This window comes from Schistocerca serialis, chromosome 5, assembly GCF_023864345.2.
Source record: "Schistocerca serialis cubense isolate TAMUIC-IGC-003099 chromosome 5, iqSchSeri2.2, whole genome shotgun sequence".
NCBI classification, from domain to species: domain Eukaryota; kingdom Metazoa; phylum Arthropoda; class Insecta; order Orthoptera; family Acrididae; genus Schistocerca; species Schistocerca serialis.
Genome location: NC_064642.1, coordinates 416558792 through 416578950, shown reverse-complemented (window position 1 = coordinate 416578950; position 20159 = coordinate 416558792). Strand labels below are relative to the sequence as shown.

Genomic DNA, 20159 nt, shown 5'->3' with positions numbered 1-20159 from the left:
TTTTTTTCTGAGGGAATGTAGTTATAAGTCATTACAGTGGAGTTTCATGTGATGCCTATTGTTTATAATTAAATTTATCTTTCACTTCCATAGATCCCAAGAAAAACCTAACCATGTTCTCTAAAATATTTTAACCTTTTGTTTTGCTTGTTATCTGATGAGCAAACATTCAGTATATCACCCACTTGAATTATGTGCAAAGCAAAATCCAAATTTTACACTGATAATTCTGACTAATGTGATTAAAAAAGCTTACTTTTTATTCTTTTTTGGTATTTTATGGCATCCTACTGAACACCTAACGTCTTGCTTAACATGTATGTTTATACTTACATTATGATAACACTTTTCAGATATGTCTATAATTAGTAAAGAAATTTTCATTTCAGATAATTACTGTGTAATTTTGTAACATTTCAACTTTCTTAGGTTCAAACAATCAAGAGTACATTGATTTTATGGAAAAGAATTATAAGCCTGGCTTCACCTACCAAGACTTCGCCAGCGATTTCACTGCAGAATTTTATGATCCAGAAGAATGGGCAGAACTGTTCCAGAGCTCTGGTGCAAAGTAAGTAGGCTGCTCTAAATCTTCAAGCATGAACCAGTGACAGACAATGATTATGTAAAATAATGAAATCTTTATTCATAATGAATGCAGCAAATATAAAATGATATGATTATGTCAGAATTAAGGCTAAAAATAGCAAATTAATGAAAATGAGTACTTGTTTAAATTCTCATAGTGAGGGACCTTCACTTCCTCCTCTTGTTGATTTGGATTCCTGGATGACATATGTTCTACTTTATTATCTTTGTATGTTATAATGAACAAAATGCTAGCACAAAATTTAATCTATCCCACGATAAATTCATATAATTACTTGAAAATAGCTTTCAGCATAAGCTGATCAGAAAGGACACTAAACAGCCATGTAAAAAAACCATGGATCACTAGAAGAATTAAAGTATCTTGTGAAAGGAAAAAGGAAATGTATATTTTGGCAAGAACAGGTAGGGACCCTGCAGTGGTTGCACACTACTAGAACTGCTCAAAATTACTGAGAAAGTTTGTTAAAAATGATGGAAGATGCACATAATGTTCAAAATTAGTAATTCTGACAACAGATGTACCGTTATATGGAATGTAGTGAAACAAGAGACGGGACAACCAGCCACTGAACAAGACATCACTGTTGGACTGAATGGTAGGGCTATATATGATGCGTCACAAGTAGCAAATGTATTTAATAATCATTTCTTAAATATAGTGGAAAGCAAGGTGACAAACAGTTCAAGAGAAAAATTGCAGCAGTATGTTCAAAACATGACTCTCATAAATTCAGTCATATGTATTTGTTACCAACTTCTCTTTTTTAAAATTAAGAATATAACATTTTCACTCAAAAATAAAAGCTCATCTGGTTTTTATAGTGTTTCCAATAAAGTACTAAAGATTTGTTCCCATATAACAAGCCCAGTCTTACCTGAAATATGTAATGCATCACTAACGCAAGACATTTTTCCAGAGTCACTGAAGTATACTGTTGTTAAATCACTCTTTAACATAGCCAATAAGAGACATACAAATAACTACTGACCTGTTTTGCTGCTGACATCATTTTGCAAACTTTTTGAGGTGATATATTCTAGAATAGTATCTTATCAACAATCATATCCTCAGAAAATCACAGTTTGGGTTGAGAAGGGTTGCTCTGTTAGTAATGCCATTTACATGTTTATTCACCATATCTTACAAGCATTCAATACTAAAATAGCACTGGTTGGTATTTTCTGCAAACAATCTAATGCATTTGACTGTGTGAATGGTAGTATTTCCAAGACAAAGTTTTATGGGAATGATGGTAGAGCTAACCAATGGATTGATCATATTTAACCACCCCCATCAAGCACTGGTGCTGCTGTTGCAGTGTGGTTTCAGATGCCTGAGACTGCAGTATTGTGCGTGAGTTGCATTTGTGTGTGTGTGTGTATGTGTGTGTGTGTGTGTGTGTGTGTGTGTGTGTGTGTGTGTGTTGTCTATTGTTGATGAAGGCCTTAATCACAGAAAGCTTCATTTGTGACAGTCTTTTTGTTGTGCCTATCTGCGACTCAGCATGTCCGCTACATGGTGAGTAGCAACTTTCCTTTTCATAATATTATTACAGTCCATCCTGGATTTCCATTGTTTAAAAAGAACCAACATATTCACATGCTGGAAGTGGTGGAAACTGCAAAATTCTTAGGTGTCCATATTGATGAGGATTTAAATTAGAAAAACAACATTTTGCAATTCCTAAAACAACTTAGGCCACAATTGCACTTAGAATCATTGTAAAACTTGGGGAAGGACAAATCAGTAAGTTGACATATTTTGCATATTTTCATTCAATACTGTCTTATGAAATAATGTTCTGGCATAACTCATATTTTAGAAAGAATGTCTTTGTTGCAGAAAAAACATGCTATAAGAATAATAGCTGGTCCTTGCCTATGATCATCTTGTAGACTTGTTTAAGGAGTTGGGCATTCGACTGCTGCTTCACAGTATATTTATTCCCTTGTGAAGTTTGTTGTAAATAATCCTCTACATTTCAAAAGGAACAATGATGTAAATAATTACAGTACCAGAAGGAAAAATCATATTCGTTGCTCCACATTAAAGTTGTCTTAAGCACAAAAAGGAGTGCACAATGCTGCAACAAAAATTTTTGATCACTTACCCAGTGATATAAAATGCCTGACAGACAGCAAAGTAAAATTTGAAAACAAATTGAAGAATTTTGTCCTTGTTCCATAGAAGAGCTTCTATTACCATAATGTGTACAAGCTGGTGGACAGGGATTACTAACTCACATTTGTATATCTATTTTCTCCTTGTAAAATAAATAAATCAAAGAAAGAACAACAACAAGAACTTCGAAATTTTCATAATATAACCATATGTACAAATTAATTTGTGATGTAAATGTAAAATGACTAGTTCTACATCATCACGAGCTATCGTGCAAAGTGATCCTTGGAACATGTAACTAACTTTCCACATATTTTCCAGTTTAATTTACACACAGAAGAGGTGATTATTGGTACTATATGAATGAGGTTCATTAATTCGTTCATTATGTCTCATAGGTCCCATGATGAAGTCGAATCTTCAGTGATGTGGACCAAGATAAATTATACATTAACAAAGAGAAGCTTCTGATAGAAAATAATTTTGTACACTGTACAAAAAATAAACTTTGCATAACTGCTATTTACATTTTATGCTTTACAAACTAATAATTAGGAGGAAAGACGCTACTTTGAAGCAAAAAAAAGATGAAGCTGCTGCTTCTTTGTCTACATTATTGTCACTATCTTGTATACTAATGCTTGCTTATTATTCATGTAGCTACATTCATATTTATCAAAGAATGGAAGTCATCTAAATGCTGTGAAAAAGAGACTTATAATAGTGAACATAGTTTGTTGTCACACTACCAACAAGTTTTCAATCCTTGATTTTAGGTTATCAGGAAACTGGTCAGAGAAATGCATAATAAGAGATTTTTTTTCTTTTAAATGTGCAGAGGTCCTCAATTTCTTATTCTGTGCCAGCAACATTTGTTAGAACTTTTTAAAAGAGTAAATTGCCATTTAACTGTGAATTATTGTACGTATCCTTCATACTATCCAGATTTCAGCTTTTATGCCTTTAAGCTGTTAAGGCATTTCATAGCAGGTAAAAATGGCTAACTCATGTTCTTAAGATACACATTAAAGACATGTGTTAGCCTTGTTTATCTGCTTTGGACTGTCTTAACAGATGTGACTGAATAATGGCCAAAGAGCTGTTAGCATTGTATTTGATAATGGCATAAAAGCCAAAATCTTCATAATACAAAAGATAAATATAATAATACACAGTCAAATGATGTTTCACTTTTTTTAAAAAAAATACTGCATGACTATGCCTCAACACCATCAAAAACTTGTCAAAGCCTTTGTTCCAGGATTTGCAATCCCATCCCGTGCTTCACATAGAAATAATTTCTTAGACATTGAAAATAGCCTTCATAATATGTGATAGTTGTACACTTCAAACAACGTTTATGCTGTTCACTCTTGATGAGTAAATACTTTATTTAGTTTTTGCTGCATCAACTCAGAATTTCACTAGGCAACAAGAAGTATAAATATGCAAAATATACTCTTCTTTCCAAGTAAACACACTGAAAGGTACTTTTAAGTGCAAAAATATGTGGGATGTGCTTCTTGATTGGTTTGTACATGTATTTACCCCATTGTAACTTGTTATCAAGGTAAACCCCAAAGAAGTTGAGATACCAGTGGGTACTCATAAATTTTTAATTATCACCTTAAGAATTCAAGTCCTTGGTTCTATAAGTCTGCCCTTTTAGGAAACATTACACTTTGCGAATCACTGTATCATCATTCTGGAAATGCCTGCCATACAATGGTTTCTTCATCTGAGGAAAGACGAAGAAATTACTGTGTGCCATATCAGAAGAATATGTGGGGAGGCAAAATTTGTTAGCTCAAAGGAGCAGCATGTGTGACTGTGTCCTACATAAAATGGGCAAAAACACTCTTCTTGTGACATAGTCAAGAAATCTGATAGTGTGCTCCTGTGATGGTTTGCCCTGTTATCAACATAATCTGTTAGCACCACACCATGACAGACCCAGAAAACTCTCAACATCATTTTGTCCAGTAATGGTTGGGTTGTTGCCTTTTTCAATGGTGGTGATTCCACATGTTTCTGAAGTTTGCTTTGCTCCTTTGTTTAGATGTCATAGTGATACACTATACATTTGTCTGCAAGTAACAGGGGTCTAACTAAGTCATCTCATTTCATTTCATTTCATTTCATTTCATTTTATTGTCTTCCTGTATATCATTTACATGATGTAGGAATTGTCACAACAAAGTTATCATACTAGTACAAGTACTACAGACATAATAATGGAATATCACTTTCAAGGCATTTTTTAAAAGTACAAATTTAGACATATAAATTAAAATTTTTGGGAATAAATTTACACACAATCAAAGTACTCATCTATGTCATAGAAAGTTTTGCTTAAAAGGTAATTTTTAAGCTCAGTCTTAAATTTTACTTCATCTATTATTGCCTTCATGTACACTGGCAGAGCATTGTAGACTTTTATTCCAAAATAACTTACATGCTTTTGGGTTTGTGTTGTCCTTACCCTTTCTACATACAAATTCTTACAAGTTCTAGTATTATAATTATGGCAGTCCTCATTTGTACGTAGATTTTTCATATGTGCTCTTGTACACAGAATGCTTTTAAAAATATACAGTGATGGTATTGTGAGTATTTGCAGTTCTTTGAAAAGGGGCCTACAATGAGTTCTTGGAGAGTTATGTGTTATGATTCGTATAGCTCTTTTCTGAAATTTGAAGATCTCTGTTAAGCTTGATTTAGTTTTACCCCAGAACACTATGCCGTAAGACACGATGGACTGAAAGTAAGCAAAATACACGAGTCTAGTACAGTCTGTGCTGCATACTCTAGATAATATCCTCAATGCAAAACATGCCGAATTGAGCCTTTGGGATAAGTACTTGAGATGGTCTTTCCAGCTTAAGTTTTGATCAATGTGCATTCCCAAAAACTTTGTGGATTGTACACTCTCTATCTTCTTATCCATTAGTTTTAACTGGAGGTCCATATCTTGAGTTGCTTTGCCATACTGTATATAATTTGTTTTACTTAGATTAAGTGTTAACTCATTAGCATTAAACCAATGTTGAATATATTTCAGGACTATATCAGTTGTGGTAGTTAATGATTTTTTATCATCACTTATAATTATGCTAGTGTCATCTGCGAACAACATTATTTTGGTAGAAATATTAGGATTTTTTATGTCATTTATATAAAGCAAGAATAATAAGGGACCAAGAACACTGCCCTGTGGGACACCTATTTCCAATTTCTTTGCATCTGAGACCCACTTGATTTTCTGATTTTTATGTTCTGCGATGATTTCTACTACCTGAGTTCTATCTTGAAGGTAAGATTCAAACCACTGCTTCACAACTCCCCTTACACCTATTGCCTCCATCTTGTTCAACAGAATTTTGTGATTTACTGTATCAAAAGCTTTAGATAAATCTAAGTTAATCCCTACTACACATTTTTTAGTGTCGAGACTCCTGACAATCTCTTTGGTATAGGCATGGATAGCTGATTCTGTGCATCTGGATTCGCCTGACATAATTGCAATATTTCTGCTACTGCCTTCATTTGGCAGGGTTTTTGAATGGATATGAACAGTCAAAGAACCCAGAAAGCAACAACTTTTCTCATTTTCAAAATATCATGTTGAAAATTTATCCATGACAGATTTTCACTTTCTCCACTTTTACCTTGATTGCAATACACCAGTATTTGAGCACCAGAGCCTCCTCTTCACCTTTGATTCCTTGTTCTTCATGGGAAACTGGTTTGCTACTTCATTCTTTGTCATTCATCCTTACTTCATCAAACTGGAAGCATCTGTACTATCTGCCCAATGTGCCATATAATGGTGCATTGTTGTCATACACATCCAAAAATTCAGCATTTGCCTTCAAATGAAGAAAATTAATTGCTGCACTACACTCAACTTTGTCAATGGATTGCGCCATTTTGTTTTGGCTCTTGTATTGGCTTGCTATGGTATTGTAACACAGGCACTTCAGCGTATATTGGAACTACAGACATGTATCTGCAAACAAACACAAAATTAACTTTATAACTTTTTAAGTGATTATTTCAACTATGTAGGATGAAAAGATGTGTGAATGGCTAAAGAGGAGAGGGGAAAAAGGAGAAGACTGAAGAGTAAATGGGAGTGAGGTTGGTTAACGTAGGTTCAGTCCAGGGGGATGGCGGGATGAAAGAATGTGTTGGAGTGCAAGTTCCCGTCTCCGCAGTTCTGAGGGACTGGTGTTAGGTTGGCGAAGCCAAATGTCACATACATTACCAGGTTCCCTAGGTCCCTAGAATTATGCTGGATGGCATGCTCTGCTACTATGCCCGTTCATGCGCTCAGCCAGTTTAGTTGTCGGGCACAGACGAACTGTCCGCCTAGGAGATGTCCAATACCCAGTTGCAGAGCACGCTGTCCAGCATAATTCTAGGGACCTAGGAGCCTGCTACAACATACATGCCATTTGGCTTCTCCCACCCAACACTAGTCCCTCGGAACTGCGGAGATGGGAACTTGCACTCCAACATATCCTTTCATCCCGCCATCCCCCTGGACTGAACCTACATTAACCAACCTCACTCCCATTTACTCTCCAGTCTTCTCCTTTTTCCCTCTCCTCTTTAGCCATTCATGCATCTTTTCATCCTACATAGTTGTGTTTATCTTTATACTATATACCTCTTTACTTCTGTATGCATCCTCTTTGGTTTGAAGCTGGCACAGTACTTAACAGTAGAATATCTTTGGCTTCCCTCTGACAACCATGCCTCCATCCTTGCTTCCCTCCCTGTTTACCTTTCCCTGTTGCTTCATAGATTGTGAGTAACTGAATCCACTTTCCCTTCTTCCCTTTTTTCCCCTCTCTCCTCCCTGATGAAGGAACAACGTTGCGAAAGCAAGGAATGTAAATTTTCTGTTCTGTTTTGTGTATCTATCAGCTCTACTGAGCTGAGGTAAGTACTGGCTAGCCCTCTATCTCTTTGTTAGTATTTGTTTCACATCTTTATATGAGATTTTCCATTAATCATTAAGTGATTATTTCAATAAAGTACAGTTTCTGTTGTTAGTGTATTCTTACATGCTATTCCCTTTGAGTCTCTAATATGTAGCCAAGTTCTGATATAAATGAAAAGTTCATAAGTGTAAGCTCAGTTATCTGTTTACTTTTGTTTTGTCATGTAAACAATACAGATTTAATTGTTTCTGTTTCTCTGGAAGTTTTGAGTTAGTATCTGAACTTTAGGAATAAACATTCTAAGAAATAGAAGATATTAATTGAGTAGTATGGAAGTTAATCTTGTTTAATTTAGACTAAAGCTAAAATTTGTATGCCATGAGTGAGAAATGTCTGACTGTCCATGGGATTGTTAGTTCTGGGGTGCAGTGTGAGGGTTCTTGCAGTTTCTTTCTTGTGGGTGACTTTAGTGATGTGGGAACTGGGGAAATAAACAAGGCTTAATGGTTATGTAGGATTTGCTGCAGAGATAGGAAGACTGCAGAACAGAAGGAGAGATTGCTGCCCTTCAGGTGGAACTACAGAAGGCAAAAGAAGATCTGGAAAGATTAAGGAGGGAGAAGGGGAAAGAGAAGTGGGAAATGATGGGAAATGACAGGACACAACTAACTTTCAAAAACTGTTTGAGAAGTGAGAAGTCAGAAAAAGTTGTCATCAAAAAGAAAGCTTTGTGTTAGGTAGTTCGGTGGAGGGGTGTCACACTATCGCAAGTGGTAAAGTACCAATGTTACAAGTGACAGAATAGCAGTGTTTTGGGGGTAGGGAGGGTAGAAACAAAAGATGTTCAGAGAGAGACACGGTGAAAATGACATTCACATTAATAAAACAGGCAACCAGAAACCAGATTTTAATGCATACAGTTTATGCAAACGGCCCCTGATTGAAACTGGAGACATTCAAAAATTTGCAGAAAAATTAGGTTCATCCAGTTGTAATTCGCCCAGTGCACAAAATCAGTTTTCCTTATTGCGTCAGGATACTGTATCTACTATCAGCTCTGATGTTAGCATTGCAATGCAGTACAAAGAGTACTGTAATCCAGGAATCTAAGCAGCTTTATTAAGAGAAAAATATAGTTACACCTGGCAACAAAATAGAAACTATATGGGATATAATGAAGACAGACAGAGGTGGGGCCAAAAAGGAAAAGTAACAGACAGCTCTAAAAAAATGAGACATTGATAACAAGTGCAAGTAGTGTTGCAAACATCTTAAACAAGTACTTTGTTTCTGTTACTGACAACTTGGGTTTATCAGGTTCAGTAAACAGTACAGTGGAGTGACTGAGACCAGTTTTACAAATAACTTCAGTAAAATGCAAATGACACACATGTCTCCCAAAGAAGTAGCACCCATCATAAAATCCTTAAAATCAAAGTATTCTCTCGCTGAACAGTGCTTCACTTTATATGAAAATGCATGACAATGTCTCACTGACTCATTCACTTCAAAAGAAGAACTGTTTCTTTTGCTGTGGCATTCATAGCCTGCCAGAGAGTTGGGAGAAATGTATAAATAACAATAGAGATTATTTTCATTAAAATATTGTTTATCAGCTTCAAACAACAGATGTGTAATTATGGCAACCAAATTCCAGTTTCATACTTCTGCACCTAATAAAATAGTCCCACGTGTGGAACTGTAGGTGGGGACTACTCCAGAGGACGTCATCTTCAGGAAAAACAAAACAGATTTTTTACAGTTAGAATATGGACTGTTAGATCCCTTAATCAAGTAGGTAGGTTAGAGAATTTAAAAAGGGAAATGGATATGTTGAAGTTAGATATAGTGGAAATTAGTGATCTGCTGTAGTAGGATGAACAGGACGTCTGGTCAGGTGAGTGCTAGGTTATCAATTCAAAATCAAATAATGGTAATGCAAGATTATGTCTAATAATAAGAAAATAGGAATGCAGGTATGACTAGCATAATGAATGCACTATTGTAGCTGATATAGACATAAAGTCAACACCCACCTTAGCAGTACAAGTTAATATGCTAATGAGCTCTGCTGATTACAAAGAGATTGAAATAATGTATAATGAAATAAAAGAAATTACTCAGATAGCTAAGGAAGACAGGAGTTTTATTGTGCTGGGACACTGGAATTTGATAGTAGGAAAAGGTAGAGAAGGAAAAATAGTAGGAGAACATGGACTGAAGGAGAGGAGTGGAAGAGGAAGGCCCTGGCAGCAGAATTTTGTACAGAGCATAAGTTAACTGCTGCTATCACTTGACTTAAGAATTGTATGAGGGGTATTCAGTAAGTAACACAACTAATTTTTGTTTCTAAAAGCAGGGTGGGTTTACTCAGGATTTCAATACACCATATTATTCCCCACTCTTTTGGCTAAAAAACCCTATTTTTCAACATAATCTCCATTCATTGTGATGGCCTTACACCACCTTACTGGGAGGGCATGTAGGCCAAAAGCTACCACTCTGCTGATCAGTGACAAAGCCAATGACTTGCTGCATCAATAACCTCCACATCATCCATGTACTCTCTCCTGTAGAGTGCATCCTTTATTTGGTCAAACAGGTGGAAGTCAGAAGGTGTGAGATCCAGGCTTAGTCAATGAGGAACAACAGTCCAATTACGTTTTACGAGCTTCTCTCAGGCGTGGAGGCTTATGTGAGACCTTGCTTTGTCATGTAGCAGGAGAAATTCATTTGCATTTTTGTGGCAATGAACATGCTGAAGTCATTTCTTCTATTTCCTGAGGTGTATTACAAAACACTTCAGAGTTGACCTTTGCACCATCAGGGAGGACATCAAACAGAATAACCCTTTCAGAGTTCCAGGAGACCATCACCATGACTGCAGCAGCTGAGGGTGTGGCTTTGAATTTTTCTTCAGAGGAAGGATGGTGTGGCATCAATCCATACATTGCCATTTTGTTTCTGGTTTGAAGTGATGAATATGTATTTCATCTCCTGTGATGATGTTCAACAAAAAAGTGTCACAATCAGCTTTGTAATATGCAAGAAATTCTGCACAGATGGTCCTTTGTTGCTTTTAATGATCTTCTATTAGACATCAAGGAAATCAGTGGTCTACATTTTTTAGTAGTACTCCAACTGGTGGATGAGCATATCAGTACTACCAACGGATATGTCCAGTTGTGCAGCAAAGTTTTTGACTGTGATCCATTAGTCATCGAGAATGAGAATGTCTAGATGTTCCAACATTGCAGGAGTCACAGCTGTATGCGGCTAGCTGGCATGTAGGAGATCAGACAGTTTTGTGCAATCTTGTTGTTGATGATGACAGATGTCTCACCCAATGACTCACCATGCTTTGTTTACTGTCAAGTCTCCATAGACATTCTGCAAGTGCCTATGAATATCTGAGATGCTCTGGTTTTATGCCACAAGAAGCTCAATGACAGCTATCTGCTTGGAACACATCTCTGTTACAGATGCCATTTTGAAGGCTGTGTATAGTGCCACTACCTATCAGTACTTTGTGAAACTATAGGGGCTGAAGTGGAAGTATTCCATGATGTCCTACAACAAATTCCACTTTTTTTTTTCAACTGAAACTGGCTGAGGAAAACAATGTGTTGCATTACTTACTGAAAGCTCCTTGTATAAGGAGGCTGTATGTATTGGAAGGGACCTGGAGATACTAGTAGATTTCAGACTGAATATAGAATGGTAAGAAGAGATTTCAAAATTATATTTTAAACTGTACAAAATTTTCAGGAGCAGATGTGGACTTTGACCATAATTTATTGGTTATGAACTGCAGAGTAAAACTGATAAAAAGCCAATGAAGTTAGGAAATTAAGTAAATGGCATGTGTATAAATTGAAAGAACTAGAAGTAGTTGGGAGTTTTATATGGAGCATTAGGCAATGATTGACTGAAACAGGGGAAAGGGATACTACGTAAGATGTACGGATAACTTTGTGAGATGAAATAGTAAAGTCTGAGGAGGATTGAACAGGTGAAAAGGACAATATCCAGCCAAAATTCTTGGATAACACAGGAGATGTTGATTTTAACTGAAAAAAAGCAGAAAATCTATAAATGCAGCACATGAAGGAGGTGAAAGAGAATACAGACATGAAAAAAATGAGACTGACAGAAAGTGCAACATGGCTAAGCAAAAATGGCTACAGGGCAATGCAAGGCTGTAAAAAGAAGCATAACTAGATAGATGCTGACTCCAGAACTAATCAAAGAAGGGAATACAGAAACGTAGAAGAAACATATGGAAGGACTATACAGGCAAAATAAAAAGTTAAAAGGAAATAGATGAAAATGAGGTGCATGCTATGTTACTGCAAGGAGAAATGACTGAGCACTGAAAGACTTGTCAGAAGAAGCCCCTGTAGTAGAGATTTCCTCAGAATTATTGAGATCACTGGGAGAGCCAGCATTAATGGAACTATTCCACCATATGTGCAAGATACATGAGACAGATGAAATACCCTCAGAATTCAAGAAGAATGTAATTGAAAACTGCACATGTTACTGAACTACCAGTTTAGTAAGCCATGATTGCAAAATACTGACATAAATTATGTCTAGAAGAGTGGAAAAACTGGTAGAAGCTGACTTTGCAGAAGATCAGGTTGACCTCCCAAGAAATGTAGGAACATTATGACCACTGCCCACCATGATGTTGGATGCCACCTGGTGGCACAGCAGGCACGTGTTGTGGTAACAAAAGAATGTAAGTGGAGCAGACATGGACAGGGGTTGACCCTAACAAAGGCTGGGCTGCAAATGGGACAACTGACTGAGGTAAGTGACTTTGACAAAGGGCAGTTTATTTTTACATAGAGACTGTGAGTGAGTATCTTGAAAATAGCAGAGCTGGTCGAATGTTTACTTGCTACTACCGTGAGGTAGAAGGACAATGAAACTACTACTAGGCGCTAAATGGTTGGACGTCCATGACTCTTCACAGATTGTGGGGTTCAGAGGTTATCTGCTCTGTAAAGCAGGATAGATAGTGATCTGTGGCATCTCTTCAAAAAGGGCACAATGCTAATGCACACACAAGTGTTTCAGAGCACACCATTCTTCATACATTGTTGAACGTGGAGCTCCGCAGCAGACTACTGCTACGTGTCTACATCTTGACCCAACAACATCATCAGTTATGATTGTAGTGGTTGTGGGACCATCAGGATTCGACTGTCAATCAGTGGAAACTGTCGGCTCTTCGGGTGAATCACATTTTTGCTACACTAGGTCGATAGTCGTCTCCGCGAATGCCATCATCGAGGTGACAGCAGCTCAAAGTATCCACTGTACCATAGATGCAGGCTGTTGGAAGCAGTGCTACACTATGGGCGACATTCTCCTGTGCTTGCATGGCATCTGTGGTAGTAATCGAAGACACACTGACACCTGTGAACCACCTGAATCCCTTCATGCTTCATGCCTTCCCCAATGATGATATCATCTTTCAGCAGTATAACTGTCCACGTCTTGGAGACAGAACCATGCTACATTGGTTTGAGGAGCATTATAGTGAATGCACACTGTTGTTTTGATGATCAAATTCTCTTGGTATAACTCTTGTGGAACTCATCTGGGTTGCCATCAGGTACCATCATTGCGTACGCAAATCAGCGGCCTGTTATTTACTTGAATTACATGACCCATCCGTAGACATCTAATGACACATACCTCGACAAACTGTCAGATTGCTGATATGCAGACTCAATTATGTATTTTGTTCCAAAGATAGGCAAACAAGCCATTAAGCTGGTGGTCATAATATTTCGGCTCAGTGTATATTCACAATGAAGTCAATGTTAACATTTTTAATTCTGTAAATTCATTTCTGCTTGAGTGTGGTGGCATAAGTTTCCAACAAATGTAATATATTTGTTTCATAGCTGTACTGTCTGTATAAGAGAAAATTTTCTACATTTCCTGGTACAGGTGTTCAGTTTGATAGGTGAAGGTTAATAAAGTCTTAACATATTTTTCGAAGTGTCTTATTATCAACATTTACATGATGCCCGTTTCATAAAGGCCTCATTGCTACTGCTGGGGAGGCCAAGTTGCCACTGTTAGTAAGGTAGGCCAAGTTTGTGAGTTCGTGAAATGGCTTCTGGAGCAGTACCCCACTAAGACAATTTCTCCTTGCCACTATTACACAGCTATGCCCCAGGGTGAGATAACAGGATAGGAGAACGAAGGTTCTACAATACTCCAACAAATTAGTAACATAGTCACACAAATGAGCTAAAAGTTTTACTTATCTTTGTGACTAGCTGAATTATTAAGTTTGCAACACTGCGTGTAATACAGGGTGTACATAGTCTGGGAACACTTCCAATTTCTTTATTGCACAAGAACCAAACATTGTACAGATATCATACATATGTCATTTTGAAGAGAGACCCTGAAAGTTTTTTTTTTCATGTATACCACCACAGCATAGTTTGGTAATTTGCTGATAGTCAGTGCTAGTTGCAAATATGGCGAGTTCAGGTGCGGAGAGAGCTTTCTGCGTGTTGGAGTTTGACAAAAACAAGTGTGCTACAGCTGTTCAATGGGTATTTAGAACCAAGTATGGTAAGAAGCCACCAACAAGGAAGGCCATTTACCACTGGCACCATAAATTCGTTATGACGGGTTTTTTTGTGCGAGGCAAAGAGAAGCAGACATCCCAGTGTGAGTGAAGTGAATGTGGAGCGCATACAAGAGGCATTCATAAGGAGGCCAAAGAAATCAGTGCATCATGCATCGCGTGAACTTTAAATGGCTCGAATGACAGTGTGGAAAGTCCTGTGACAGAAGCTTTCTATAAAACCATTCAAATTGGAGCTAGTGCGGAAGCTAAATGATGATAGCAAAGACAAGCATTTTGAGTTTTATTTGCAGTTGCAACAATTGAATGAGCATGGGCTTGGCATTGTTGATTGCTTAATTTTCGTCAATGAAGCTACTTTTCACACTAATGGGAAAGTGAACAGGCATAATTGTTGAATCTGGGGTACAAAGCATCCACACGAATGTGTGCAATTCGAGTAAGATTCCCCAAAGGTAAATGTTTTTTGTGCCTTGTCACATCAAAAATTGTACAGGTCATTCTTCTTGGGCGAGAGCACTGTCACTCGATATTCCTACTTGGACATATTGCAGCAATGACTGATGCCTCAAATGCAATCGGACTCTCCATTCATCTTACAGCAGGATGGGTGTCCAACCCCTTTTTCATCGTGAAGTTCGCAGGTACCTGAACATGGAGCTGCCGCATCAGTGGATTGACTGTGCTACAGAAGGGGACAGTTGTATAATGAAATGGTCTCCCCAATCTCCAGATCTCACTCCATATTGACTGTGCTACAGAAGGGGACAGTTGTATAATGAAATGGTCTCCCCAATCTCCAGATCTCACTCCATGTGACCTTTTTCTTTGGAGACACATTAAAGATCTGGTATACGTACTGCCTCCACCACATTATGTAGCAGAGCTCCGGGAGAGAATACGGGAAGTGACTGCCACAGTCGACGATGCCATGCTGGGACGGGTATGGCAAGAATTCGATTACCTTATTGACTTGTGCTGGGTCATTCATGGTTCGCATATCGAATGTTCATTTAAAAAAAAAAAAAAAATCAGAGTTTGTCTTCAAAATGCAATATGTGTGACATGTGCACAATGTTTAGTTCTTGTGCATTAAATAATTGAAAGTTTTCCCAGACTTTATGTACACCCTGTATAACACAAGAAAGACCCTCAATGACTAAGTACAAACAATCATAGGTAATCTTCACAGTACATAGCAAATGCAATTCATAACAACTGTCTGTTCACTTCTAAGAGTGCACTAAACGACGTTCCCTGTCTAAGTCAGCCCTGGACAATGATCTATTACCAAGTGGGTGAGAGCTGCTCTTCTATCTCCCAAATAGGCTTCTGTCTGTTGTTGTCTAGTCATTGGTGGATTGTACTTGGCCAGCAATTGGCCAAGGCGAAATCGATATCTTCAACCTCAGCGCCGCCCTTGGCACTGCTGGAACTCGTACAAGTGGCAAGTCTCTATGGCACTGGTACCAGCTCGCATCTTTGCACTTGTGGTGCTTTTGCCCTGGCTGTGTCTTGTTCAGAGACACAGCATTTTTCTGATAAGAAATTTGTTACTCCATGTTATATCAATGTGGGATTCCTGCACAATACAGTTTACTTGTTCAACATCAGTCCCGCAAACCATATGCAGCAAATTGCTTTAAACTCTACAACCTCCAATATAATGCTATTATCTTTCGTATCCGCTATTTTTTCCTTTTTGCATATATTCATATTTTGTTTTCTTTGCATTCATTAACAGCTTATTCTCTCCAAATTATTAATTTGCTCTTTCCATCTCTAAATAAGTTTTTAATTCTAAGTCACTTGTCAGTTCATTACCTACAGTTAATGGTGTGCCATCGGGATATATTACCACCCTTTAATTAACTGCATTCAAGTATCATAAACCTGTGAAGTGAAAAACAATATTCCTAATGTTGAACTTATGGTACGTTACACTTCACAATTTAAAATCATAGTAAACATATTCTACTATTGTGCTGTTTTTCTTTATGATTGCTAAAAATTATGTTCTGCTACCAACAAAATACTTTGTGATACCGAAAGCTGTAGCTCAGATGCCATAATAATATGTAAGCATGTAGGCATCAGCATCCAGAGTCTGTTAAAATAAAAGTATTCTGGGTATGGTGCTGCATCACATTGTAAAATAACTGTCACTGTATATGACCAAAATTTTGGTACAGTTGCAGTGGCTTTGCTCCGGATCTACCCAGGGAACACAGGGATTGTATTACATGTATTATTTTATGTACATGTGTAGCTGTAACTTAGAAATGTAAAATATAATGTAAAATTTTGTATTTCCCTTTAAAAAGTGAAAAAAGTTTCTTTTGTAAACCTTGACATGTCTCCTGTACATCAAATCAAATGATTTGAAAATTGTACGTAATGAGAGAATAAATCACATATCACATACAGAGACTTTACTAGTTTTTTAGCTATTACAATCTTTCTAGTCTAAGTACCTACCAAACACAATCACACAGATACAAACAATATGAAAAGTGAGATCCCTAACATTATATTATAATAATAGAAATTCTGTATTGATTTTTTTTACTGTAATATAGTTACCCTGATACCGATCTGCGGGGCACTTAATGAGTGGCTTTAGAGAGATTTATAAATAATCCACAGATCTTTTTATGTTCTTCCAGTTCTCTGATCACAAATATGATGAAGTTTGCTATTACCATTTTGGTGTTTCTACCCTTCCTGATACCATCTTGAACACCATTCACTAAGTAAGGTTTTTCTTTGAAGATTATTATTCTACACATTTTGGTTGCTTAAAATTTTGGTTAGTGTATTTGTCATAGTGATGAATCTGTTGTTTCCTGTATCACATGTGTCTTTGCCTTTACTTTTTTTCAAGCTTTCTGGATAATAATTTATTCCTCCATTACGAAATTTATAAGAAAAGTCAGAGTGATTTCAAGACCTTTCAACATATACTTATCAGTGTTAGTATATATGTTACCAAATTCTACAATACTCTTATTTTCCAATGATACAGTTATTCCAGGATTTCAGTTTCATCTTCCTGAAACAGAATTAGGGATTCCAAGGGCATATTCAGTGAGAGACATAGGAGAGCAACAGCCAGTTGTTTTCATATCTTGTCTTGCCAGACAAACAGATGTATCAGCTCAGTATTAGTTTGAATATAGACAGAGCATGTAATGGATATTGATTATAAATAGTATTCCCAGAGCTGTTTCTCATTAAATATGAAAATTATATCACCTTTCACAACAAAACTAATGCGAGCTGCCCACACCTCTCCCTCACCATTTCTCAGACCCTGGGTAAGCGTTTGAAGGATTCTGTTATTATTTAGGACATTTAAATTTTTTTTCTCATTTTACCATTGGTTCCTACATTATGCCTATTTGTGACTGATTGAATATGGCACATACATTAAGGAATGTGACCATCCTTTACGCATCTTTATGAGTAATATGGTAGCCAAATGTTTTCTGCTTCGTATTTATGAGACTAGACTGTCTTTGAGATATTAGAAGAAGTTATACTTTTCTGAGTGTTCCACTGGAATTCTGCTTCTCTTCTCATTTCACTAAAAGTTTTTAATATTTTTTTCAAGTTCTTGTAAGTCTTACTACCAATATATATTTTAGTCATCTGATAATTTCTGTAAGTTTCTTGTATATTTTATATGATAGTTCTTATTTCTGTGGTAACTGAGTCCTTAGTTGGTTTTTTATTTTCTATAGCACTTTTGGGCAAATTTTATTTATGTGATAGATACTGATGTGTTGATGAAAAAGTTTTCCAGTTATGTTTTAAATTTCTAGAAAGAGAAAGAGGAAGTTTCATAAATGAAGATCCATCTTCTCTTTCATTCACTGATTCATACCCAATGTTCCTTTAAGAAGAAGAGGCTTCCAGTAGGTGAAATGAGTCATATAATGTATGACACAGATATAATTGTAAAAATCAACTGTTTGTCTTTCTAACTGTATTAATTTGACTTATATTATTTCCATCTGCCAAACTGGTCACTATTATCTGTATATATTACAAGTAATGTTTGAAGCTCATCGATAATGAAAGTTAAAATTTCATAACACATTATTTGAAATGCATTGAAGCTACTTCTCCTACTATCAGTAACCACAACTATAGCAAATATGTTTTGTTTCAGGTATGTTGTGCTTACTAGCAAGCATCATGAAGGTTATACAATGTGGCCATCAAAATACTCATTCAGCTGGAATTCTGTGGATGTAGGCCCCCAGAGAGATCTACTAGGTAAATATTCATCAAACATTCTTTTAGTAGTAGTAATAATAAACTTATGTACATATTAAAAGTTCTAGCATACACTTGTATGGCAAGGGTAATCAGTAATTTTCAGTCATTATGTAGATGAATTTTTGAGTTTACAGAATAATATGCATTTAATTAAATATTGCTGATTCCAGTGATAATAAATTACTATAGAAACCAGAATCTGAAATAGTGGATACTACAATATAATGAAATTATTAACATTATCTAATAGATGATTGGTCCATTAACAAATGCTTTGGTTGCTGAAAGCAGTGCAATGGGTGAAGCACTAGGCCTATGCCTACACCTTGTGTTTGGGCTTAGAGTCTTTTATCTGTAAAATGGTGATATTGGATTAATTTACACATAGTAGCAGTACACTGACAGACATTCCATCATCTGTCTCTCTTTTTTTTTCATCCTTGGATGACTTTTGGTAGTTATACTTGATACATAAGGATCTACACTGGTGTGTTACAAAGTATTTGTTATTTACACAAAAGCTTAGATATATAAAATTTTTCAGACATTTGTAAAAGAGATTATGAGTTCATACCATAAAAATAAAATTATACATTTCAGATGTAGTTAAACTGAATATATACAGTTGTATATATTCTAAGAAACTTGATCACAATGCTGCACTTGTATCTAAAAATTCCTTTACACTGTTACAAGCTGAGACCAGATGACATAGTTTTTGTTTGAAAGCAGACAGTGTTTTTAAGTTCTTGATAGTGTTTGGAAGTTTGTTACATAATACACATCCAGCTATGTTAGGTTCTCTGTCACTTAACTTAAGCATGTTTTAATACATGTGGTAATTATCTTTACACCTAGTACAGTACTTATGTATATTTTTGTTCATCATAGCTATACATTTTACTTTTAGATACATAATTCTTTCATATAGCATATGTACAGATCAGGCACTGTAAGCATTTGCAATTCTTTGAATTTACTTCTACAGGACTGCCTTGGTGATAGGTTTCCAATGCATGTGATCACTTTCTTTGAAATTTAAGTTATCTGCTTACATGTATATTAGCAGCACTACCCCACATAGATCTACCATAAGAGATACATGGCTAAATTACAGCATAAAACATTTTTAGCAAGGCGTCATCATCAACAGTTTGTGACATTTTTCTCATGAGAAATATACTCATGCTAACTTTTAGCACATTTTATCTGTATAAGTCTCCCATGTCATGAGACTATCTATCATCAAACCCAGAAACTTACTGAAATGAACTTTTGAAATGCTGAGCTCCCAAAGATTGATATCAAGATCATCTGCTTTGACTGCCCTATTTGCTTGTGTTCTTAAGTAAGTTGTTTTACTTCCATTTATGAAAAGGTTTCACCCCTCAAAATATTTGTATACCCTATCCATCTCTGGACATGTCCTGGTTTCAAGGTCCTTTGCAAATGTACTCGTGATTATTAGAAATGTGTTGTGAACATGCATGATCACCGTTTCATTTACAGCTTCTGCTATGACATTTAATGATAGAGTAAAAAAAACGTAATAGTCCTACTACCAATCCTT

The 20159-nt window shown here is 36.4% G+C and overlaps 1 protein-coding gene across 1 annotated transcript in view; it reads left to right on the top strand.

Moving 5' to 3' along the window:
* LOC126481975 (alpha-L-fucosidase-like) overlaps window positions 1-20159 on the top strand; it is a 113994-nt gene that overhangs the window by 36844 nt on the left and 56991 nt on the right. The window contains exons 2-3 of the mRNA XM_050105940.1: window positions 430-571; window positions 18480-18586. Of these exons, the coding sequence (XP_049961897.1) occupies window positions 430-571; window positions 18480-18586 (249 nt within the window). The remainder of the gene's footprint in view (window positions 1-429; window positions 572-18479; window positions 18587-20159) is intronic.